The sequence below is a fragment of the Dermochelys coriacea genome, chromosome 3 (assembly GCF_009764565.3).
Source record: "Dermochelys coriacea isolate rDerCor1 chromosome 3, rDerCor1.pri.v4, whole genome shotgun sequence".
NCBI lineage: Eukaryota > Metazoa > Chordata > Testudines > Dermochelyidae > Dermochelys > Dermochelys coriacea.
The window spans coordinates 8,318,227-8,345,685 of NC_050070.1; the positions used below are offsets into that span (position 1 = coordinate 8,318,227).

Here is a 27,459-nt window from a genome sequence, read left to right on the forward strand (position 1 = left end):
TCTGGTCACTCTATTACAGACCTGAGAATGGCTATCCTTCAACAAAAAAAAACTTCTTTAACAGACTCGAGCAAGAGACTGCTGAATTGGAATTAATTTGCAAACTGGATACAATTAACTTAGGCTTGAATAGAGACTGGAAGTGGATGAGTCATTACACAAAGTAAAACTATTTCCCCATGTTATTTCTCCCCCCCCACCCCACCCCCCACTGTTCCTCAGATGTTCTTGTTAACTGCTGGAAATGGCCCACCTTGCTTGTCACCATGAAAGGTTTTCCTCCTTCACCACAAGTACTCCTTTTCTTTTAGTGTCTCAAGAGTTTGTCTTCAACTAAATGCAAATGACAACTCATTATTATTACAGGAGCACCTAATGGATTAATCAGGGCTGGGCCCATTGTGCTAACACACCCCAAGACAGTCCCTGTCTAATTCTAGACAAGACAAACAATAAGAGAGGGGAAGAGGCAAGAGAAAGGTACTAGTAACAGGTTTGCATGATCTCATAGGCCAGCTCTGAGCACTACTTAATAGCTCCAAGTTGTTATATTTTTTAATTATATCCCATACCTGATCATTAGCTAGCCGATTTCTTGTAGGTATCACAGTAGAGCTGGTCTGCAGAAGGTATATGAAGGTGAGGGGTGGAGCACTAGTTCAGGGAGGACATTCCAGGCATAAGGAATGTCATGGCAGAAAGCATACAGATGGTATGAGAAACATAGAAAATGACAGTCACACCTCTCAACTTACCAAGGCCCAAATGGGAGAAACCATGCTCTGGGTGTTGCTAAGCCTCTGACTGCCAGAAGCTAGGACTGGATGACAGGGGATGGATCACTCAATAATTGCCCTGTTCTGTTCATTTCCTCTGGGGCACCTGGCACTGGCCACTGTCAGAAGACAGGATACTGGGCTAGATGGACCTTTGGTGTGACCTTTCTTAATGTGTGAGAAAGACCTACAATGAGGGACTGTGACAGGTGACACCACTGTGTCACCTCCTACTGGCCATCTTGGAAATTAGCTTTGCCCCCTCTTCTGGTGATGTCTCACCCACACTCACCTTTACTCCTGGCTCCGTGTCGCTCCAAGGACCACAAATCCTCTAAATCACACAGCCCTCCAGCTATGTCATGCTCTGTTCTTCCCCCTGCTGGGGGAACTGCAGTCTGCTGTCCAGCCATTTCCTTCAGTGGCAATGGCAGCTAATTATTTGGCTTCCTCAGTGGCAATGGGGTGGAAGAACCTGGGCCCATCCACTACTCCGGGTCCTGGCCCAGGAACCCTGTAGCTGGCTCCCACCTGCTGCATCTACTCCAAATCCTCAATAGATACCCCTGGGCCACTTCCCCATGGCCCCAGCACCCTCTTTGTCCTTTCTTTGGGCCTCAGCCTGCAGATCCCTGCAGCCTGCCAGGAGCTGCCTTTAGCTCCCCAGGTCTCTGCTTGCAGCACTGCTCTGTCCAGGGTGAGTTGCTGCCTTTAGCCTTCAAGGCCACCAGTTCTCCCTCCTCAAGCTCCAGGGAGCAACTGAAGCAGCTCTACAGCCCTTCTTATATAGGCCAGCCTAATCCGGATGGGCTGCTCCTTGCTGCCCCTCCCCCATTGGCTGCTTTCTGCGCAGACTCCCTAGGGCTCCATTAACCCTTTATAGGCCAGTGTGAGGTGAATGCCCTTCACAGGGACGCAAAAATTATTTGTGCGGGAAACTTAAATGCTGTGGGACTCCTTCCTTTACTGTAACTAACTCTCTCTGTAACCCCCAGTTTCAGGATCGCCAAATTAGGTGAATGTAGTTAACTTTGGGAGCACAGGAGGGCAGGTGGTCTAGTCGCTAGGGCACTGTGCTGGGAGTCAGGGAACTAAGGTTCTGCTCCTGGCTCTACCATTGACCTGCTCTGTGACTTTAAGCAAGACACTTTCCATCTCTGTGCCTTGATTTCTCCTCTCTCCCTTTGTCTTGTCTCTTTAGACTGTAAACTGTTTGGGGCAGGGAATGTCTCTCACTAAATGTTTCTACAATCCCTAGTAAATGGGGCCCCCAATGTCTGAGATCTTTAGACACAACTGTAATACAAATAATAGTTAGTAGTAACAGCCCTCAAGCGAGGGACAATTGAGAGGCAGGCTGGTGGGTGAGACTGGCATTATTGGAGGAGCAATTGTGGGGCCTGATGTGATAAGATTTCAGAATTACATCTCAGCTGACTAGACATCTGAAATTAAATGTCATTGGTCCTTTCTGATAAAGCATGCACCAAAGGATATTTTGAATGTGCGGTCTTCATTGAGGCTTTTAGAATGCCTGCAGGGTTCATTTGGATCCATCTACAGAGTTATGAATTCAAAGTAAGTTCAAAGTAAATAAATACAAAGTAACTCCATTTACACTGGACCATAGATTAGTGTAATTACCAGGGATTTTACAGTTGAAAGTTCATATTACTAAGTCTTGCATTTATATAGCACCTTTCATTCTGAAGCATCTCAAGCACTTTATAAGCTAATACATGAAATATACATAGGGGTCACTTCCCCCACCACAGAAGTGTAAAGAGGTAAAATACAAATGCTAGGCACAGCAAGAATGGATTAGAAGAAGAATGGATAACCCTGCTTATTAAATTGAACTTCATCAGGAATATAGGTAGAAATAATGTAATTACCCAAGTTGGAACTTGGCAAGGAAACCTGGGCTAAAACCCTTACGCTTATGAGAACTGCAACGCAAACATTAAGATTTCAGTTTTTAAGATTACTTCTGAAAGTAGCGCAGTACCCCTGGCACTGTGCTAGGACATTGGTTTAGTACTGACTTAGGGACCAGAGTGCCACCTAATTGTACATCAATATTACTTCTTAGTCATAAGAACAGCCATACTGGGTCACACCAAAGATCCATCTAGCCCAGTATCCTGTCTTCTGACAGTGGCCAATGCCAGGTACCTCAGAGGGAATGAGCAGAGCAAGTAATCAAGGGATCCATCCCATCGCCCATTCCCAGCTTCTGGCAAACAAAGGCTAGGGACACCATTCCTGCCCATCCTGGCTAACCACCACTGATCTTTCCTCCATGAAAATCTCATTCTTTTTTGAACCCTGTTATAGTCTTGGCCTTCACAATATCCTCCAACAAAGAGTTCCAGAAGTCGACTGTGTGTTGTGAGGTGAAATACTGCCTTTTGTTTGTTTTAAACCTGCTGCCTATTAATTTCATTTGGGGACCCCTAGTTTGTGTTATGAGAAGGAGTAAACACTTCCTGATTTACTTTCTCCACACCAGTCATGATTTTATAGACCTCTATCGTATCCCACCCTTAGTTGTCTCTTTTCCAATCTGAAAAGACCCAGTCTTATTAATCTCTCCTCATATGGCAGCCATTCCATGCCCCTAAGCATTTTTGTTGCCCTTTGCTGTACCTTTCCAATTCCAATACATCTTTTTTGATATGGGGTGACCACATCTGCACTCAGTATTCATGATGTGGGCATACCATGGATTTATGTAGAGCCAACATGATATTTTCTGTCTTATTATCTAGCCCTTTCTTAATGATTCTCAACATTCTGTTCACTTTTTTGACTGCTGCTGCACATTGAGTGGATGTTTTCAGAGAACTAGCCACAATGACTCCAAGATCTTTCCTGAATGGTAACAGCTAATTTAGACCCCCCATCATTTTATATCTATAGTTGGGATTATGTTTTCCAATTTGCATTACTTTGCATTTAACATTGAATTTCATCTGCCATTTTGTTGCCTAATCACCTAGTTTTGAGAGATCCTTTTGTAGCTCTTTGCAGTCTGCCTGGGACTTAACTATCTTGAGTAGTTTTGTATCATCTGAAAATTTTGCCACCTCACTGTTTACCCCTTTTCCCAGATCATTTATGAGGTCTCATCCCAGTAATGTCCCTACCCATCCCTGTTTAGCTGTCACTCTCTGATAGGCTCATAGTTCAAGGTGGTGTGGCTGCATTAGCATCTACTTTTAAAATAGTTCATTGCACTGTGCCTAGAAGCCACAGGTTTAGATACCAGTATAGATGACCCCCTTTATTTATTCATCATTCTATTTTTCTCTTTAGTCTACTCCTGGATGAAAGGCATTATGAATTAGGATTTAAAAGGGGATTGTGAAATCTTGCCTGCCAGAAATGTTCAATAGGCATGCTCCACCAATCTTGAGAATGACTAACCAGTAGATTTCTGTGGGCTCAAGTATATTCATACACTTCACACAAAGGTCAAAGAGTGCAAAAATACATTTAAGCAATGTTCTATTTGAATTAATACATAATAAAGCAGAAGTGGAGAACTCTTCAAAGAAAATCTCCATTCAGTCTTTCCAGTTTTATGATCAGATATTTTTTACTGTCTTGAGAAGCAATTCAATGCATTCCACCTTAGCAGCCATAGAATGTTTAAACGTTATAATTATTTTTTCAGTGGAAATTAATTCCAGCAGCAGAAGTGGAGAGCATCAGCTGGAGATTAGCACCTCTTCTTAAGGAAACGAAGCTACTTAAAATAATAATACAAACCCCACCAGCAGCTACTCAGACACTCCTCACATACCTATAAACAAAGCCCCCACCCCCATCTCCTTTGTTGGGACAAAGTTCTTCCCTCTGCTGTGCAGTCATGAAGGAAACAAGCTTCTAGAGCTCGTACAGGGGGACATCACCTATGTGCAGCGGACCCATGCCTCTAGGAGGCTCCCCGCATATCCCTGCATTGCGGACAATGGAAAGAGGGGCCTGGATATGCCAGAAGAGTTAGGATAGTGTGGATTCACTACTACATGGCTTTGTAGGGCATTCATCTTGTTCCCATTCATCATCCACACATACAATGGCTGTTGACTGGGGACTATACCTTTCAAAGCTGAGCTTCCCAGATGGAGTCTGCATGGGGTGTAGCAGCAGCTCATGTTATACACAGTGAATTGGAACTAGTCAGGGTGGTGGAAATGGGGAGGGGCAGGCAGTGGGGGCTAGCACCCCCACAATGGATATATTGTGAGGGCTCTGCCCCTGCATAAACCTTTATTTGCACGGTAGGATGGTGGGTGCAGAGGAGTGTGGGACCCAGAGTTGCTGAGCACCTACCACAGCCCAGGATCGGATAGGAACTGTCGGAACCTCCCTTCACAGCCTGAAGCATGCTACCCTACCCACCTGTCCCATTTCAGTAGCTACCCTCACTCCCCCATTCACAGCAAAGTTCCACCCTCCCTGCAACTGGTTACACAATAAAGCAGATCGCTTTCAAGCGCCTTATGCACCGAATGATTGTTGAATATCAGAGCTGCAGCCTTCATTGCTGTCATTCTGGGATTGGGGAAGAATTACTTTCCATTGGTCCCTGCTGATTCTCCTTGCCCCAAATCCAGTGCAGGGCTTGGTGCAGGTGGAGGGGTTGGGAAAACGCATACGGTCCTGGACGTACAAGGCAGGGCTGGCTTTGTGCAGTGAAGGTCTAAGACTTGGGTAATAGCCAAGGAGAGATGCCTGTGGTACTGTGCCCCTCTCCCTGCTCCCCACCTCCTTCCATTTTAGTAATCATATTGGCAGCCACAGATTAAAAGTTGGGGGAGAGGTGGCAGAAGGGCCATCAGTTTTCTAGATTAGGTTTAAAACCTACCATAAAGAAAAATGAGTCCTACATTTTAAGAACTAAACAGTTCTCCTAAAATGCTGCATTCTAGACTAAATGGTCCATCATTGGAGTTTAAAAACAATTAACAGATGGGATTTTCAAAAGCATTCAGTGCTGGCCTAATTCTGCTTCCAGTGTGGTCAGTGGCAAGACTCTGATTTCAATGAGGACAGAGTTAGACCAATACTGAAAGTCCCATTCTGTATCTTCTCAGTTTCACAAAGTCACCGTCAGTAACTTTACTGAATCCCAAATGTGTACAATCTATCCTTGTACCGGCCCACAAGGAGGGACTCTGGGGATGTGCATGTGAAGGGTGTACGAGACCTACATGGGAGTGTGCCAGTTTACAAGGAAATTGCATCAAAGTTAGCCTTTGCTGTAGTGATAGCCAATCCCCGTGCCAAACAAGCTCAGAGAAGGTGTTTGAAGGTACAGTTGTTTGGAATAGCAATGAACATCCTTATATCATAAAGGCTTACAAGGAGATTATATGTAGAGTGGCTTGTAAAACAAATGCAAATTTACGATATCAAATTATGTGCAGCCAGTCATTCAGGCTGATATTTCAAGAGTTTATATTGATACAGCACTAACCAAGTAAAAAGTGTGCAAAAACATTCAGTAATGCTACGCAATATTGCGCTAATGCTCTGAAATTCTAAACTAAGCACTTCCAAAAGTAAAACAATGAACTACATTTTAGGACAAATTCCCTTGCTGTTGAAGAATCATCAGTAATGTCCAGTTTTTCCTTATGTCTATTAGAAACATGTAGATGATCCCGGTACTCTTGTTTTGCAGACTGTAGGGGCAGTTTTTTTAAGCTAACCAACCACGAAGTGTTCCCACATCACTCACCACTCCAGCAACTTGGTGAATTGCAGCTGATATTTCCACTGGTTCCTGAGCTCCAGAGTTCCTACACTTCATTAAACAGTGCATGAGTACACCACAAGGCTCCTTCCTAATACTTCTTCTTTTCCAATATTTTGCTGGTTGTATCACAAGTTTGTCCTGTCAGAGTTTCCAATGGCAAGTTCAGGTAAAAAAGTGCATCATACACAATATCTGCCATTGCTTGTTCCATAGCAACATTAAAACTAAAACCCTCAAAACTGATGGCAACATTTATCAATAAATGAACTATAGACAATAATGAAATCATAGAATCCTAGGGCCAGAAGGAACCTTCAGAAGTCATCAAGTCCAGCCCCCTGTGCTGAGGCAGTAAACCTGACAGGTGTCTGTCTAACTTGTTCTTAAAAACCTCCAATGATGGGGATTTCACAACCTCCTTTGAAAGCCTATTCCAGAGTTTAACTATCCTTATAGTTATAAAGATTTTGCTAATATCTAACGTAACCCTCCCTTACTGTAGATTAAGCCCATTACTTCTTTTTCCACTTTCAGCAAACATGGAGAACAATTGATCACCATCCTCTTAATAGCAGCCCTCCCCGCTCAATTTTCTTGTCTCAAGATTAAATGTGCCACCTTTTTTTTAAAAAAAACAAAAAAACAAAAAACCACCTTTCCACATAGATTTTCTAAAATCTTTTTATTGTTGCTGTCCTCTGGATTCTCTCCAATTTGTCCACATCTTTCCTAAAGAGAGGCATTCAGAGTTGGATACAGTACTCAAAGTGAGACCTCACCAGTGCTGAGTAGAGTGGGACAATTACCTCTCATGTCTTACCTACGACACTCCAGTTAATACACCCTAAAACATTATTAGCCTTCCTCACAACTGCATCATATTGTTGACTCATTCAATTTGTGATCCACTATAACCCTCAGATCCTTCTCAGCAGTGCTACCACCTAGCCTATTCCCCATTTTGCAGTTGTACATTTGATTTTTCCTTCATAAGTGAAGTACTTTGCACTCATCTTTGACGACTTTCATCTTACTGAATTCAGATCGATTCTCCAATTTATCAAGGTCAGATTGAATTCTAATCCTGTCTCAAAGTACTTGCAATGCCTTGGAACTTGGTGTCAGCTGCATATTTTATAATCATACTTTTCACTTCATTATCTGAGGCATTAATGAAAATATTGACTAGTACCCAACCCAGGACCGACCCCAGTGGGACCTCATTATATACATCCTCCCAGTTTGACATTGATATCAATGATTGATAACTACTCTTTGAGTATGGTCTTTCAACCAGTTGTGCACCCCCATTATAGGAATTTCATCTAGACCCCATTTCCCTAGTATACTCAATATAGGCAAAACCAAAACAAAGTAAATCGCAATTGGAGAAAATATAACCAGTTAAAGCTTTTTCCCAGCAAAGCCCTCTTCAAAGCTTCCCCACCCCACAGTACAGCTCATTCACTTCATAGTTTACCTGCCTGTGAAGGGGGTCCATGATTCATAATGCAGAGACAAGGGAGTAGAAAGTACTCTTTTGGCTTGTCCGCCTTTGTTGACACCATCCCTGCCATTCAGTGGTCTGTCCCCTTCTGTGACTTGACCCTCCGGTTGGGCCATAAGTTCTGTCCACCCCTTCCAGTACACATAAAGATTCCACCAAAGGCTAGTTCCACTGTTGAGCAAGGGGCTTCAGACTTTATGCAGCCAAAGTTGGAAGATCCCAAACTCTCTGGGATCTTCCTTGTCCTGGATCTCTGGTGTCAGGGATAGACTTTTCCTCTCCAACTCCATCAGGGTATGTAGGGGAACTCAGGCCCACCCTCTCCAATAGGTTCCAATCCAATGCCCAAAGGTGGGCAGCTAACTCCTGAACCATGGAGTGCTATGCGGCTGCCTCCCTAGATCACTTCCTCCTAGTCTGCCCACACAAGAGAGAAGAGCAAAAATGAAGGGGACATGTTCTGCCCTGCCTCCAACTTCCCTTATGGATTTGTCTGTGGCTTTATGCAAAGAGTTAATTTAACAAACAAACTTCCCTATATTAAGAGTCGCTATTGGTGTTCTGTACAGTGAGCACTGCACTGACTCATCAGGAACATTTTTCAGAGTAGCAGCCGTGTTAGTCTGTATTCGCAAAAAGAAAAAGGAGTACTTGTGGCACCTTAGAGACTAAATAAATTTGTTAGTCTCTAAGGTGCCACAAGTACTCCTTTTCTTATCAGGAACATTAATTTACATAGTCAGTTGGCAATCTCAGGCCCCAGTGCTTTTGCTTTAATATTTCATCAGGAGCCAGGAAATCTTAGGGCTTGATCAAGAATCTACACAGCATTCATGCAAGAATGTTGCTTCGAGGTTATGGAATGGCTGAATTAAATAAACTGTTCAAAACAACTGAGCATTTGCTTTTCTAAAATAAGCAAATAAATGTAGTAATTTGAACTCTCCACCATGAAAGGTTAGTGTGGTTAAATAGCTAGTGCTACTGCAGTGCTAAGTGGAAGAATTTAAGGGTCCAATTCTCCAGTGCTTTACACCTTGTGTAGTCATTTATCTGAGTGCAAAGTGGGTGTAAAACACTCTCTGTGTGATTGGACAATTCTGATTTGGTAACATTCTACACCTGTACTGCTCTCCCTTTACACATGTGTAAATGACTACAGACTGGGCAAGGAAGTGGAGAATTATGCCCTCTGATAGTGAATACCCTCAGCGTGTGCAATCATGAGGCTGAAATTGAATTTTTTGTTTCTCTTCCATCATATTCCAGCTCCTAAACTCTTGTCCTACATCTTCTTTGACATTGAAAGACATGAATTAAAAGCTCTGTAAGCCTTGTATAGTACTAACGGTGTGAGAACCTAGTGTAAATGCGTGCCAGCTCATTAAATGTACTGTAACACACTGATGAGGCGACTTTGTATTTCATGTATCCTCCCTGCAACCCAGAACCTAGGAGTCCATCAGGAACCCTCAGTCCCACATTGTAACCCAACTCTCTTCCTGTTACCATTTTCCTCCTTTAGAGTTTGTTTCCCTTGGCAACTTTTAAACTGTGTAGATGTAATCATTATAGTGAGTGATGACATCAAATCATGGGTGACATGGTGCAAATGATTCTTGCTAAATAATTATATGATGAGCTGCAGGAAGGGGTTTTATTAGTCTTAACTCAGCAGGTATTGATTTGGGAAGGGAAAATGACCAATCGATATATCAGTTTTCTGTGTGTATAAGGCAATAAGTGACGGCTCCAGAAAACTATAAATCACAGAGAAAATTTCATGATGAAAATAAAAGCTATGAACTACCCTTTAAAGTTTCACTGAGCTGCACTGAAGAGAGTCACAGACCTTAGTCATTTGTCTCCATTACATTGGGGATCCTTTGAGAATTGAAATACTGAAGAATTGTGCCATTATAGTCTTCCCATAAAGGAAAATCTAAGGAGTGGTGTACGAGTATTACTTCCAAATCACAAGATACAGCTTGACTCTTGAAAGAAATCCTTGGTTTAGCCAATAGAAAAGCGTGCTCTGTCTTATCCTTATACAGTTGTTGCACTTAAAAAAATGCATTCTGTTTTGAAAGATTTTACTGATTTTAAAGAAATTCTCCATTTTTCAAATGGGGAACAGGACTGGAACCAGTAACATCTCAGAATGAAACGCATTTTTGAGTATGACCATTGTACTCATCTGTCTGCCTGGGTTTTTTTTAGGTCTAGATCCTGCAACTGGGTGCCCTTGGGCACACCTCTGGGTAAATTCAATTGCAGGATCACGGGCTCAGTGAGCTACGATATCTAGGTGCTGGTCTTTATCATTATTTGTATTTTATCATGATAGTGGCCAATGGCCCTGATAGTGGCCATAGGCACTTTACAGTAAAAAAAATATTTCTTGGATAATTTTCATTTTGGATGTTTCAAACCAGATCGTTAGCTGGTGTAAATCAGCATAGTTCCATCTAAATCAATGGAGCTATGTGATTTACATGAGCTGAAGTTCTGGCCCTTCAACTTCAGAATACTTTATTTTCTTTGGCTTAGTTATCCAGAGTATAATCAGATCCACAGGCCAAATGTATATACCCAAGTGTGTGTGCGCACGTGCAAACTCCAGATACCCAAAGCACAAAGCAGAGCTGCTTATAAGTAGGGATAATATATCAGGGACGGGTAGTGGTTGGGGAGAAAACAACCTCCTTTAAGAGATGCATCATATTTTGCTCTGATACAAGATTCAGACAGTGAATCAAGGTTATCTAAGTGTTCAGTTCTGGGGGACAGAGATTTCTGCAGAATCTCAGATCAGCATGCCATTTACAGAGCAGTTGTATTTGGTGAAGATTTTGATATTTTTTTCTTACAGTTTGCTACAGGTGAAGAAATAACCTTCAAGAATGCCAGAGGCATAATTCTCAGCGATGAGTTTCTAGAAGATTTCTAAGGAAAATGAAACATAACAAGCAGTCTGTTACAGCCAATAACTATTAATTTTTTTCCCTCCAGTAGATCCCAAAATATCAAGTTGTGTTCATTTTCCTGTGAAAATGGGACCACAAAATAGTTTATCATTTATCATAGAAAAATCAGAGTTGGAAAGAACCTCAGGATTTCATCTAGTCCAACCCGTTGCTCAAAGCGGGACTTAATCCCCAACTAAATCATCCCAGCCAGGGCTTTGTCAAGCCTGACCTTAAAAACCTCTAAGGAGATTCCACTACCTCCCTAGGTAACCCATTCAAGTGCTTCACCACCCTCCTAGTGAAAAAGTTTTTCCTAATATCCAACCTAAACCTCACTCACTGCAACTTGAGACCATTACTCCTTGTTCTATCATCTGGTACCACTGAAGTCTAGATCCATCTTCTTTGGAACCCCCTTTCAGGTAGTTGAAAGCAGCTATCAAATCCCCCCTCATTCTTCTCTTCTGCAGACTAAATAATCCCAGATCCCTCAGCCTCTCCTCATAAGTCATGTGCTCCAGCCCCCTAATCATTTTTGTTGCCCTCCGCTGGACTCGTGCCATTTTTTCCATATCCTTCTTGTAGTGTGGGGCCCAAAACTGGACACAGTATTCCAGATGAGGTCTCAGCAATGCCAAATAGAAGGGAATGATCACGTCCCACGATCTGCTGGCAATGCTCCTACTTATACAGCCCAGAATGCCGTTAGCCTTCTTGGCAATGAGGGCACACTGTTGCCTCATATCCAGCATTTCATCCACCATAACCCCTAGGTCCTTTTCTGCAGAACTGCTTCCTAGCCACTCAGTCCCCAGCCTGTATCAGTGCATGGGATTCTTCCATCCTAAGTGCAGGACTCTGCACTTGTAGAACCTCAGATTTCTTTTGGCCCAATCCTCTAATTTGTCTAGTCCCTGTATATCCTATCCCTACCCTCGAGCGCATCTCCCACTCCTCCCAGTTTAGTGTCATCTGCAAACTTGTCGAGGGTGCAATCAACGCCATGCTGCAGATCATTAATGAAGATATTGAACTAAACCAGCCTGAGGACCGACCCTTGGGGCACTCCACTTGATACCGCCTGCCAACAAGATAGAGCCATTGATCACTACCCGTTGAGCCTGACAATCTAGCCAGCTTTCTATCCACCTTATAGTTCATTCATCCAGCCCATACTTTAACTTGCCGGCAAGAATACCATGGGAGACCGTATCAAAAGCTTTGCTAAAGTCAAGGAATAACATGTCCACTGCTTTACCCTCATCCACAGGGCCAGTTATAGAAGGCAATTAGGTATTATGGGCCATATGGTTTCTCTGAAGCCAGGAAGAATCTAAATGATTTTAGAAATATTAACCTGTCATACAGATGAGTTTTGGAGAGTATTCATCTCAGATATATTATAAAATTCCATCCAGTCAAAAAACGCTAATCTGTTTTGGACACTGCCTCATCAGTTATTGGGAGTGGACCACATCCCCCCTGACTGAATTGGCCTAGTCATCACTGGTTCTCCATATGTAAGGTAACTCTTCTCCTCATGTGCCAGTGTATTTATGTTTGTATCTGTAATTTTCACTCCATGCATCTGAAGTGGTGTTTTACCCACAAAAGCTTATGCCCAAATAAATCTGTTAGTCTTTAAGATGCCACCAGACTCCTCATTGTTTTTGTGGATACAGACTAACATGGCTATCCCTCTGACAGTTTGTTCTATGACATGTTTTAGATATGTGAAAGAAGTTCTATTTGTATGGTCAGGCACTAAAATAAGGAAAAGGCGCAAGCGGTACAGTGATTTTTCAATGATTTGGTTGGTTTATGCTCTTTTACTTAATATCTAATCTAAATCTCTCTTGCTGTAGATTAAGACCATTATTTCTTGTCCTATCTTCAGTGGATATGGAGAACAATCAATCACCTTCAAATATGTTAAGGTCTATTATAAAGAGGAAGACTTCCCCCTCTCCCCCCAAGTCTGCTTTTCTCAAGATTAAACATACGCAGTTTTTTAAGCCTTTCCTCATGGGTCATGTTTTCTGAACCTTTTATCATTGTTGTTGCTCTCCTCTGAACTCTCCCCAATTTGTCCACATCTTTCCTAAAATGCAGTGCTCAAAATTGGACATAGTATTCACAGCGAGGCCTTACCGGTGCCAAATAGAAGAAGACAATTAACTCCCGTGTCTTAAAAATGACACTCCTGTTAATACAACCTGGAATGGTATTAGTTTTTTTTGCATTGTTGACTCATGTTCAATTTGTGATTACCTTAACCAAAACTTCATTTTAAATCTCATATGTATAAAGCATTGGTTTTGCTAGAATCAATGGCAAAGAGTTTAAAAAACCCCCACAAACTAATATAAGACCTGCTTTGGAATTACCAGGACAAAGTCTCTTCCAATAGTGTTAGCATTTCTATTACATTAATTGGTCATATTTTTGAATTCACATCTGAAGTCTTACATATACACAGTATATTATTATGTTGACAGAAAGAGAGAGAGAGAGAGAGAGAGAGCTGCAATGTCATAATGGACCAAGCAATTAAGACTCTGCTCAGAAAAGAGAGCAGAGTTAACCACAGATGACATTGTGGGATACTTAAATAGCACATTTCACATCATTTTTTGATTTAGTATATCTTCTCTTAAGCAAAGACAGGATTAAGATCAATCATCCTACAGTAGTTGTTTAGTAAATTGAATTTCTTGCCTCATTTGTTACTCATTGAATTAATGGATTTCAACAAGTAATATAGTTGCCAAAGGGCTTTAAAAATCAGTGATGCTCCCTTGAAAACAAAGGTTGCACATATAAAATACATTAGAAATAACAATATCAGCAGCAGTGACAAGTGAGAGATATATGGATCTCTACACAGAATCTGTGTTATACCTTAGAATTATGTCATCTACATGGCACAGTTGGCTAATTGTAACTGGGTGCAGACTCACCAGCAGTGCCTCCTGCGGGTCGTCTCAGGGACTTAGCATTCCAGCCTCCAGAGCGCCCACTTCAGGCCAGTGTTTCACCTTGCCGCCAGCTCCCATGTCCCTCCCAGGACCCAGTGCCCCTTTTACTGGGTGCTGCCCCCTGGCAGTACCCCACAGTTCTAGGGTGCCCTCCACCCTCCCCCTTCTAGGAACCTCCACCCACTATCCCTAACTCACCTCAGTCATAGGCTCCTGCCAGTCATCAGCTAGCCCCCACACCCTGGGGCAGACTGCAGTATGAGCCACTCATCATAGGCAAGGTTGGGTTTGGACCTGCTACATCTCTGCCTACCCATGGCTGCCCCTGCAACCCCAGTACCTAATAGACCACCCCAGGCCTGCAGCCTGGGGCTTTCCTGCGCCAGAGCTCCCCAGGTCCCTTGGCCTTTCCCCAGCCCTGCTCCAAACTAGGTCCTCTAGTTGGGTCTCTGCAACCAGGTCCCTCCCTCTCAGAGCTAGAGAGAGAGTGCTCTTCTGCTCCTGGCTTCCCTGGCTTTTTTAAGGCCCGCTGGGTCTGTTTGGGGATTGGCTCCCAGCTACAGCTGCTCTACCAATCAGCCCAACTCTTCCCCTGCCCCAGACCTCTCCCAGGGCTATCTGAAACCTCTCTGGGCCCGATTGGGTGTCCACCCCGCTACACTAATGCATTAGCTTTTCACCTCCGGAGACCTAGGTACAAATCTATTTAACTTACAGGAGAAAATAACTTGTCTAGAACTTAGTGGGTAATTGGTCACATTACAAAGCTACTAGTATGACTGATTTCAGAGTAGCAGCCGTGTTAGTCTGTATTCGCAAAAAGAAAAGGAGTACTTGTGGCACCTTAGAGACTAACAAATTTTTTAAAATTTGTTAGTCTCTAAGGTGCCACAAGTACTCCTTTTCTTTTTAGTATGACTGACAATTCCTGTTCAGGAGAGGCCCTTGTCTGTGCTAGCAGGTGGAGGTACAAGGCAAGCTGAGTTCATAGATTTCAAGGTGAGGAGGGACCATTGTGGTCACCTACTCTGACCTCCAGCACAATACAAACCAAACCCCCTCATCCAATAATTTCTGCATCAAGCCCATAACTTCTGTTTGAACTATGGTATATCTTTAGGAAGACACCCTGTCTTGATTTAAAGACTTCAGGTAATGGAAAACACACCATATCCGTAGGTAGGTTGTTCCAGAGGTTAATTAGCCTCACTGTTAAAATCTATGCCTTATTTGTCATCTGAATTGGTCTAGCTTCAACTTTCAACCATTGGATCTTTTTATGCCCTTTTCTGCTAGATTAAAGACCTGCTTGCTATCAGAAATCTCTTCCCCATGCAGGTACTTGTAGATTGTGATCAAGACATTTCTTAACCTTCTCTTTAATCAACTCAATTGATTGAGCTTCTTAAGTCTCTCACAATAAAGCGTTCCTTTTAGTCCTCGAATTATTCTTGTAGCTCTTTTCTGAACACTTTCCAATTTTTGAACATCCTTTCTGAAATGTGAATGCCTGAGCAGAACTAGTAACTAGTAACTAACTAGTAGTGGTCTCACTAAAGTTGTATAAGTAGTTAATAACACCACCCTAGTTAATATTCCCCTATTTATACATCCAGGGAGCTCATTTGCCTTCTTAGTTACAGTACCTAACTGGAGGCTCATGTTCAATGATTCCTTAAGTCCTTTTGCTTTCTAGGACACAGTTCCCTATCTTATAAGTTTGACCTACATTCTTTTTCCTCCTAGATATATGACCTTGCATTAGACTGTGTTAGAATGTATTTTGTTCAAATGAGCCCCTACTTCCAAGCAAACCAGGTTAGTCGGTATAACTGACCAGTCCTATAAGTATTTACCACTACACAAATTATTGTGTTACCTGCAAATTTGATCAGTGATTTTATTTTCTTGTAGATCATTGATAAAGTTATTGAATAACATTGAGTCAGGAACATATCCCTGTTGATGCCTCTAGAAACAACTCCATTGGATGACAATTCCCCATTTATATTTATTGTTTGTGATCTATCACTTAGCCAATTTTGAATCCATTTTTACATGGGTTGCACTGATTTTTGTATAGTGCTGACTTCTTTATCTGAGTGTCACATGGGAATTAGTTACATTGGCAAAGCTGGCTGCATGAGGAAACTTGCCCAGCATGTATCTGTGCTATGCCTGAGTTGAACCGTTGCCACTTTCATCAGCACCATATTTTTAAAACATCCTCACACACATAACTTTGCCAATTAACTGAACAAAATATGCACTATCGATCAGAATATACTATTAAGCAGTCTATGAAGACTATAATTATATCAGTTTCCCCCCACCACTTAAATAACAAAAACTGAAAACATGACTTTTTCAAGCCTTTGCATTTATACTTGCTGTCACCATCCAGAGGCAGCCTTTAAAATGGCGCTACCTCTGTTAGTTTTTGAAATATTTTAGCCAGACTGTATCTGATATTTGTAATTGTACTGCTTTTTAAAGACTTTGTTCTGCTCCTTAGCAGGAATAAGGGAGTTAAAATGGGATTATATTTTAATATATGATGAACAGCCTTATTGTAGTTTATTAATAATTAATTATAAGTAGTAATTTGTATTAGGTCAAATCCTTAAGTCTTTATTCAGATTTTACTAAGTAAGGACTGAGAAAATGAGGAGCGGAGAAATAACAGAAAATGAGGAAATGACAGAAGTGCTAAGTGACTTTTGTTTCAGTTTTCACCAGAAAGTTTAGTATCAATTGTACCTCTCACTTAATGAATGTCAGTGAGAATGAGGTAGGATCAGAGGCTAAAATAGGGAAAGAACAAGTTAAAAATTACTTAGACAAGTTAGATGTTTTCAGGTCACCGGGGCCTGATGAAATGCATCCTAGAACACTCAAGGAGATGTCTGAGGAGACAGTTGAGCCATTAGTGATTATCTTCAAAAAGTAATGGAAGATGTGTGAGATTCCAGAGGACTGGAAAAGGGCAAATATTGTGCCCATCTATAAAAAGGGGAATAAGGACAACCTGGGGAATTACAGACCAGTCATCTTAACTTCAGTGCACAGTACCTGGAAAAATAATGGAGCAAATAATTAAACAATACATTTGCAGACACCTTAAAGATAATAAGGTGATAAGTAACAGTCAGCATGGATTTCTCAAGAACAAATTGTGTCAAACCAACCTGACAGCTTTCTTTGACAGGGTAACAAGCCTTGTGGATGGGGGAAAGTGGTAGATGTGGTATATCTTGAGTTTAGTAAGGCTTTTGATACTGTCTCATGTGACTTTCTCATAAACAAACTAGGGAAATGCAACCTAGATGGAGCTACAATGAGGTGGGTGCAAAACTTGTTGGAAAACCATTCCCAGAGAGTAATCATCAGTGGTTCAGAGTTAAGCTAGAAGGACATATGAAGTCGCGTCCCACAGGGATTAGTTCTGGTTCTGTTCAATATCTTCTTCAATGATTTAGACAATCACATAGAGCAGGGGTTCTCAAACTTCCTTGCACTGTGACCCCCTTCTGACACAAAAATTACTACAAGACCCGAGGAGGGAGGAATGAAGACTGAGCCCGCCTGAGTCCCACTGCCCTGGGCGGGACGGCCAAAGCTGAAGCTTGAGGCCTGCCACCCTCGGCAGGGGAGCCAAAGCCCGAACCTCACTGCTCTGGGTTAGGGGACCAGAACCAAAACCCAGGTGTTGGGCCTGTAACCTGATTCCTGCCACCTAGGGCTGAAGCCTTCAAGCTTCAGCAACAGGCAGCGGGGCTTGGGCTTGAGCTTTGGCCCTTGGCAGTGGGGCTCAGGCTTTGTCCCTAGGCGGCAGGACTTGATCTTGAGCTTTGGCCCTTGGCAGTGGAGCTCGGACTTTGGCCCCAGGTGGTAGGGCTTGGGCTTCAGCTCTGGGCCCCAGCAAATCTAATGCCAGCCTTGGCCACCCCATTAAAACTGGGTCACGACTCACTTCAGGATCCCGACCCACAGTTTGAGAATCACTGGAATAGAGAGTACACTTATAAAGTTTGTGGACAATACCAAGCTGGGAGAGATTGCAAGTACTTTGGAAGATAGGATTAAAATTCAAAATAATCTGGACAAACTGGAGAAATGGTCTGAAGTAAATGGGATGAAATTCAATAAGGAGAAATGCAAAGTAGTCCTTTAGGAAGGAACAATCCGTTGCTACACCTACACACTGGGAAAGGACTGTCTAGGAAGGAGTACTGCAGAAAGGGATCTGGGGATGATAGTGGAACACAAGCTAACTATGAGTCAACAGAGTAATACTGTTGCAAAAAAACAAACATCAATCTGAGATGTATTAGCAGGAGTGTTGTAAGCAAGACAATAGAAGTAATTCTTCCGCTCTGCTCTGTGTTGTTTAGGTCTCAACTAGAATTCTGGGTGCCACATTTCAGGAAAGATGTGGACAAATTGGAGACAGTTCAGATAAGAGCGAAAAAAATTATTAAAGGTCTAGGAAACATGATCTATGAGGGAAGATTGGGTTTGTTTAGTCTGGCAAAGAGAAGACTGATGGTGGAACATGATAACAGTTTTCAAGTACATAAATGGTTGTTACAAGGAGGAGAAAGAAAAATTGTTCTCTTTAACCTCTGAGGATAGGACAAGAAGCAGTGGGCTTAAATTGCAGCAAGGGTTGTTTAGGTTGGACATTAGGAAAATCTTCCTGTCAAGGTGATTAAGCACTGGAATAAATTGCCCAGGGAGGTTGTGGAATCTGTCATTGGAGATTTTTAAGAGCAAGTTAGACAAATACCTGCCAGGGATGGTCTAGAAGATAATACGTAGTCCGGCCTTGAGTTCAGGAGACTGGACTAGAAGACCTCTCGAGGTCCCTTCCAGTCCTATGATTCTATGGAAGGATATTAGGATTCAGCCCATTATTTTTAAATTTAGAGATAGAAGCTAGCCTTGATCCTGCAAACATGTATACGAGTCACTATACTCGCACAACTAGGCCCATGGAACGGGTTACTCATGTGAAAGAGTAAAGGGACTATTCCACTGAATAAAATTGTTCATGTATGTACACATTTACAGGATTGAGCCTCTGAAGGCCAAATCCTTGAAGCTATTGACTATCTACCACTGGGATTTGGTCTTATATTAGCATTAAGTGTCCTTTACTTTGCCTATATTCTTTGTCAAATTAATGCTTGTACGTTGCAAAGGAACTCTTACTGTGGAGACCTCTTGAATACCTTGGTGTTTGTGCCTTTCCCTACTTGCTCTAATACAAAATCTTAAATACTAGGCCTTTCCAGCTTCAGTAACTAACCACCACTGTGCTTTATTATATCCCTTCAGCAGGCCACAGCCTAGAGCATTATTTACATCCTATTTACAGTTAGGAGCCAGTTTCTACCACTTGCACTGGGAGAAGGGTACAGCTGCCAGTCCTGCTACTCCTTTCTCCCTTCAGGCTTCCTACTCTCCTTCCAAGCACTTCCTTCCTGTCTGTTTATATAGTCCCAGCTGCGGGGGTGGAGGGGCTTACTTCCACCCAATTAGCCCCTCAGGTGTATCTCTACTCAGTTAATTGACACCCTCTTCCAACTGCCTGTCTTTCAGTCAGGTCCCAATTAATGGAGATTTGAGTGACAAGATGCTGAGTGCTTGGTTTTATTCCCAAAAGGAATTCAGTATGAAACAGCACAAAATCCAGCCAAGCCTTCTCATCAGGCTTGGCTCCCTACAAGATTCCACCTCAAGGATTTGCTCAGCCCACATCCTAGATTCTTCCTCTCTCAAGGGTCATTCCCATCCCCTTTACTTCCTGGTGAGGCAATGAGTGGGCTGCAGCTATGACTCAACAAAATACACTGAACGGTTTTTTACAAGATGATCAACATTTTTTAAACCAGGATCATCACCCAGATCATCACCAGGCTGGTGGGGTTGCCAGCCTCTTCCAGTGCATTGCAAACTTTTTCCTCAGCAAAATTTAATCCTTCTATTGAGGGAAATTTTTGAGCATTTGTCAAAACAAAAATGATTTGAGTTGTTTGCATGATGCAAAATAAGTATTTTAGGAGTATCTTGATTGCAGTAAAATGAACTAAGCACATAATATGTCTCTAGCTCAGTGATGTTTTTAAGGCTTTACATCTGTATTTGACTGCTTATGTGATTTACCAAAACATTATATGCTTATATTTAATGTATATCCCATTTAAATGGAGATATCAAAATAGAATCACTTCATGTCGATTTAAGCAAGAAAGGAATGGACTTGCTAAAAATACCAATTGTATAGGCCCACAAAAGACTGTAGAGAAATAGAGAATCAGCTAGTCCAGATGCATGGAATCTGTTAAAATTAGGTCTATTGAATCTTTACACTGCAATCCTATTAGATAAGAAGCATGATCCTAATGGCTCAGTATGCTTCCTCTCTCCCCAGGAATGCGGCAAGGTAATGACTTTGGCACACAGTATCGCTCGGCCATCTACACGTTCTCTCAGGAACAGATGGAAGCTGCTCTGAGATCTAAAGAGGATTATCAAAAGGTAATATTGGATATGGTGTGGAATTAGCCTGTGCATGATCAAAGGTGAAGGGAAAATGGGAATGAAAGTGAGCTCATGTTCTGTGTGTTTGCTGCGTATTGTTCCTTTCACTATTCACTGGATGTTGTGTTGATTTTAAGGTTTAAGTTTGAATTGTTATAAAAGTTTTTGTGAATCATCTTGGTGGCTTTGTGCTGAATTGTTTAGCTACTTGTTCTGGTAGAAAATATCAATGTTTTAGTCTTAAAATACAGACTATGTGGATGTGCCAAAGCAAAACCCAGGGACCATAGGGCTGTCCAAATCTCAACTTTGCAGTTGGCCCCTATTCCTATAATGGTTCAAAGCAAACCTCAAATCCAAGCACTCATGGAATTTGGGTTATTTTGGATCTAGATTAGAACTTTGCCTCTCAGGGTCATCTCTAATTGTGTGTTTCAGTCTTTAAAATGTATCTGTAGTGTACTCAGCGGTCTATTCCATACCTGCTTAGACCAGGTGTGACTTGCGGGAGACTTACAGTCTATCGTACGACTTAGGGAGACCTTCTGTGTTGACATCAGACAACACAAGATTTGTTTAATGTGAGAGGTATGGAGAAAGAGAAAACTATAGACTCTTTCAACTTCAGCAGCTCCAGTGAACATTCCCATATGAATTAATGACATTTGGGTTCCGGCTTTGCCTATCATAAGAGATCCTATCAACAAAAGATCAGATTGACAAAAGGCAGCAGAATTATTATATCTTAGAAAAAGCTACGAATGGTCTGACAATCTTTTTCTTTCAAGATCCAGATTTTTTTTTTGAAAAATGTTGACTGTGTATGTGTTCTTTTGAACAGTTGACCTAAATGGTGTCCTACTATGGAAGCTAAATTCACAATCCAAGTGTTGCAATTAATGGTACAAGATATCACTGTAGAATGATATTAATGTTTTAGGTTTCTCTCTCTCCAGTTTTCCTCCATACAGTATTTCTCCATTGTGACAGCATTTAGAATATCACTCAACATCTCTGTCTAGAGCATACAGCTTCTTGTGATGTAGGAACACAAGAATTGCTACCAGATCAGCCTAGAGGTCTAGCCAGTACAATATCTGGTGTTTGATAGTGACCAGAACCAGAGGCTGCAGAGGAGGGTGTCTAAATTCCAATAATTGGCAATTATGGAGTAATCTGCTATTAAGCAATTATGACATAATGCAATTGCAGATTAGCTAGCAAGTGGTGCTAAGAGAATGGCACCTTTCACATCTCCCCTCCAGGAAGAAAGATCATGTCACTTACACAGGGCATTCACTAGAGGATGATTATGTTAAAGAACAAGAATATTGGAGAACTAGTACTTGGGTATTATGGTGATAGGTGCTTTAGAGGTGCTGGTAGATAAAATAGAAAGACAGAAGTCCTTCAAGAATATTTAATATAAATACAGTAGGGAGCTGAAGCATTAAGGAATAAAAGACAAATCAGAAGTATATGCTAGTTTGAATGGGAGGTTGTAGCTATTGAGCTATATGTAGTGGGTCTGATTTTTATAATTCTGCATACTCTAATTTTATGCCCAAAATTATGCATACAATTGACTACTTTGCATATGCAATTGCCATGGTCTGATATGAAAATCACTGCTTTGAACATGCAAATAACCAATTTCCAAATGGCTGCTAGCACCTTAGTAACTGTGCATGCAAATTGTGTACAATGGCTTCTATATTTTTGTAATAGTTGCACCCACGTAAGTATAGCTCTGAAGTCACTTGAGGTTCTCTCTCTGTGTACAAAGTGGCTGCTGAAGTTTCATTCTTCATACATACCTTACAGAACTTCATGCTACTTATTGTTGCTTTGGACCCAGGCCTTTTCTAACTTGCTTTCTTTTCTCTTCTGCTCACAGCAGTGGAGCCATATCACAATATGAGTCTTGCAGCTTTCTGTTTGCTCTCCCAAAGCTGTGAGTCTCACCAAATGGATACTAACTTGAAACCAAAACCACAATACGAAACAATATAACATAATGCTATGTGAACTGACATCTCTATAGTAGAATTTCCTAATGGCACAATTTATAAAAATCAGTATAATTAGGGTATTAATATAATTAGGCACAGATATGTAACTGATATCCTTCATAGTTTGTTTCTGCACTGGGAAGGTGACATAGAAAAAGGTGACTATTCAGTCAGTTACTCTGCTACTCAACAAACATGTACTGTATTTACCAGAGCAACTGCCACATCATCTATGGTAGCCCTGTAGTTCTGGTAAATCTCTTGTCGTTCAGAGAGCAGTGACCCATTCCGATATTTTGTAGAAACCTTGTTTCCCTTGGATTTGCATTGCATTATTTTTAAGGTAAATATATACAGTAAACTTCCTTATACATTCATATTCTACTAACAATAGATGCGCAACAATGCTTGAGCCACTTTTGCATATGTCAGATGCATCTCCATAAACATTATCAAGTCAGATAAAGGGCATTTATGTGTAGCATACTGCTTGGTTTTCCAAGATATGCATTGACACACTCCACATCCTGCACTACACTAAACGTAGAGTACCAACAATATATGTGTGAGTGGTACCCATGATTTGTTGGCACTGTAATTAAATTAAAGCCAGGTTGTCTTGTTTGTTATCTCCCTGCATAATGGAATATGTTCTCAGGCCAGTTAGCTGCCTTTTTTTTTTTCCCAGCTGAGACCTTGAAAAGAATTAATAGTGGATTGTTTCAGGGATCCACAGAATCATAGAAATGTAGGGCTGGATGGGACCTTGGGCGGTTATCTAGTCCAGCCGCCTGTGCTGATGTAGGATGAAGTATACATTATGTTATCTTATATATGTTGTTACACTGAAGGAAATTTTTTTGGTTTTATTGGGGATAGAAATCCTCCTGCTTCAGGAAGTAAAGCAACCATTAACTCATGGGAGTTAGGAAGAAACTTCCTTTAAGTATGGGATGTCCCACAACAACTCACTATGAGGTTTCTTACACTCCTCTAAAGCAGCTGGTGGAGGCATTAGAGACAGGCTGCTCTTCAAGAGAGACTGCTACAGCTGTGAATGACAATTCTTATCCCTGTGAAATAGTAAAGTTATGCATCACTTTGCTATTTTAATGCTGAAAAACACTGGCTTTAAAGTGGGAGAAGACTATATTTTTCCTGTAGGCCTTCTGCATCCCTGTCCGAGTCCCGAAGAACCCAACATTTCAAATTGCACACACTTCCTATAAGGTGGCACAGAATCATCAACCTTCCAAGGCACAGAAGATCGAGTAGCTGCAGAAGTGTGCTCTTCTGTACCCTTCAAAGTCTCTGCTTAATAGTCTGCTCAACAGTGTCCACTAGTATGAAGATTCCTCCCAGAACTTGAGCATGCTGAGTACGCAACATGTCTACATTTGACTAGTCCAGGGGGCAAGAATGAGGTTGTGCATTGAACCTGAGTGTCTCTCATATACACATCTATTTTAAGCTGTGACATTTGTTGCTGATTCATGCAGCTGTTTAACAGCTGAGAAATGGCAATACAGCAACCAGGAATTAATATGTACTGGGGCCAAGCATCTTTGACTGTTTTTGAAATTGAGTGCATACAGTGGTAGTCAGTGAATGGTAATATGTATTATAATACAGTTCCACTGTTAGTGAATTGTAACAAAGGTGTAAGTGTAATTATAAAAACAGAAAATGGGGGCAGAGCTTGATGAATGTGTTGTGAGTTAGCTCTTCAATCCATTTTGTCTGAAACTGAGGTGTTTGGTTTTTTTTTTTTAATACAGTTGAACCTAAGGTTATTTAATTTTCAAGACAGTTGAGAGTTTGGGTCTGCTTGTCAAATTAATTATCTAGGCAATAATCCAGATGCAAAATTAGGGTGGGGAGAAAGAGATTTTTTTCCTCAAAATTGCAATCTTACTAGGTTCAACCAAGCTGCACGCACCAGGTTTGCAGGCTTCCAGGAATCCATTAAGTTAATTGCAAAAGAACTGTGGAAGACCTGCTGGGGTTACTTTATGTATGTAATATGCTTCCTAAACTGATATAGGTTTCAGTGACTTCTTTACAGGGCAAAGATTGATAGTGGAGCCAGTGTGCAGACATATGGCACAAAATATATTCTTTGCAATGAAAGCTAATTCCTTACAGGACAAACTCCAGATGCAAAGCAGTTTAAGGGCCCCTCCTGAATTTGTTGACTGTAGTCAGGATTATAAATGCATAAAAATGTCTGAGCCGTCTCTAATAATTAAGGCTAAGTTGTAAACTTCGGAGTCTCAAACCTGTGTCTTTGACATACAGATGTTCGCCATTGTGGGAGGAAAATAAGCTCCTGACCACTGTTGTATGTACGAAGACTTTTTAAGTTGATTTGTTAGCTTCGGACATTCAGAGGCGCCATATAGAGAAATGCAGGCATATGCTGCTGCATTATCGGGTGGGTGGCAGAGGTCTAGGAGAGACAGTTACTGTAACTTTTCCCCCAGCATTAGCAATCAGGAGAGACAACTGAAGGCTCTCAGATAAAAAGAATAAAAGTCTTAGAATTTTGAGGATTTTTTAAAAAATATCCAGCCCTCCGCCAAGCCACATAGAGGAGTAATAAGTTATTTTTTATCAATGAGACAAGAAATTCTAGATGAAGCACAGAAGCAGTCTTGGTGTTTCCTAACAAACAGTTTGAACTGCAACAGCAATAATAAATCTTTTTTCCCCCTGATCCTGCAAACTGCTCTGCATGGGTGGAATGCCAGGCTGGCACGGTGCCCCACTGAAGTCTAAGTTAGCTAATAAGTTGATCTGAGAAGATAAAACCAAACAACGGTATAACTAGGAGTAATGGAATTAAATTAAACAAATGAACATTTAGAATGAATATCAGGGAAAACCTTTATAATGGCCAGAGCTATTAGTCTATAGATCAGTCTCTTGAGGGAATTGGTTGAAACTTCATTGCTGGAGAGGCTTAAAACTACAGTAGACATGCAAAGCATTAGAAAAGATATACTGAAGAAAAACATCCTACCTTAGCTGGAGGATGGACTAAACGACATTGTAAGTGTTCCCACCCCCCCGTCATAATAGCTAGGATTCCATGAAAGAAAGAAGACTAGGGTGAAATATAATTTTAAGGTATTCCCAAACCAGCCATTCACGTAAATGATTGAAACTTTCATTGGTCAAATTATCACTTCACTTGGCATTTCATCAAATGCCTAATGTTTTTGAGTATTTTGACAGATGACTAGAGCTGAAGACAAAGCATTTAATGAAATGTCTAAAATTTCTCATTGAATTAAACAGCAAAAAGAATATACTGGATCAAATTCATCCTTGGTGTAATTCTATAAGAGCTAATAGAATTACACCAGGGATGAATTTTATGTTTTCTTATATACTATCATATTCAGCATAGGAGGGCATCCATCAACCAGTTAGAGCAGATGCCCTGTTGTTTGGTATCACTACCTGTCTATTGGAGCAACTGAAGCTTGAGTGACATTGGTTGTCTTCCTGCTTCTTTTGGAAGAATTTACACCAGTTGGTTTTACACTTCTTCTACTCAGGGCAGTTATATGTGATAAATCATTGACAGCTAGAGGGAGATTATTGATGAGTATCATTTCACACAGACAGTCGTCTAAAGATTCAAATCATGTATTGTGACTGGGAGAAGGTTGTTCACATTGGTCTTGGCAGAAGGTGGCTGTTTACAGGTTTCTTAGGATGTAGAAGATTGTTTTTAATAAGGCTTCTGAATTTCAGTAGTTGCAAAAGCATCTGATAACTCGTCTTCAGAAGTTCAAGTATCAGAGATGAAAATATTTGTCCCATCTTTGCATCAATACTGAAGTGAACAGCGGTGGTTACTCGACGTTTAAAAAATAGTTTTGTGAAATTGAGTGAACTTGATCCCCCAAATGCCGCTTTTTAATTTTATTTTGCCATTTATCTATGATATAAATATCCTCACTGCTAATCCCACTAAATGCGCCATAGGGCTAGCAGAGGCTAGGTACCTGGGATATATTGTGGGAAGGGGTATAGTGAAGCCCCAAACGAATAAGCTAGAGGCAATTCAAAACTGGCTCCGGCCAACATGAAAGAAGCAGGTCCGTGCATTCCTAAGCATGGTAGGCTACTACTGACTTCACTTTATTCCCCACTTCGCCACTAGGGCAAGTCCCCTAAAGGACCTGGTGAAGGCCTGAGGTCCAGACATGGTAAAGTGGACCTACGCAGCAGAGGGGGCATTTACAGACCTTCGGACGGCCCTCTGTAATGACCCCGTACTCATAGCCCCGGACTTTAACAGGGAATTTGTTTTACAAACAGACGCTTCCGAGGTGGGGTTGGGAGCAGTTCTGTCGCAAATGGTGGGAGAAGAGGAACACCCAATCCTCTACCTAAGCAGAAAGCTTCTCCCAAAAGAACAGAAATATGCAGTAGTCGAGAGAGAATGCCTTGCTGTCAAATGGGCTATGGCGACACTGCTTTATTACCTCTTAGGCTGGCGATTTACTCTTGTGACGGACCATGCACCCTTCCAGTGGATGCAGCGGAATAAGGAAAAGAATGCAAGGGTCACTGGGTGGTTCTTATACCTCCAACCATTCCAGTTCCACATTCGGCACAGGGCTGGATGCCACCATGGCAACGCTGATAGTCTGTTACGAGCATACTGCCTGGCGTCCCAAGTTGCCCAACTCTATGGTGTTGAGCAGAGGGGGGGGGATATGTGACGGGGCAAGGCCAGATGGCTATGGAAGAGTAGTGGGAGATAGATATATTAGTTCCAGGCTAAACAAATCCCTGGTACCAGGATAAGTGAAATGGCAGCTGCTCCAGGTCAATTAAGACACCTGGGGCCAATTAAGAACTTTCCAGAAGGCAGGGAGAAGGCT

The 27,459-nt window shown here is 41.6% G+C and overlaps 1 protein-coding gene across 1 annotated transcript in view; it reads left to right on the plus strand.

Annotated features, from left to right (window-relative positions):
• The window catches only part of MSRA (methionine sulfoxide reductase A), a 461,649-nt gene that overhangs the window by 300,231 nt on the left and 133,959 nt on the right, over positions 1-27,459 (plus strand). The window contains exon 5 of the mRNA XM_038396785.2: positions 20,437-20,543. Coding sequence (XP_038252713.2) covers positions 20,437-20,543 — 107 coding nt within the window. The remainder of the gene's footprint in view (positions 1-20,436; positions 20,544-27,459) is intronic.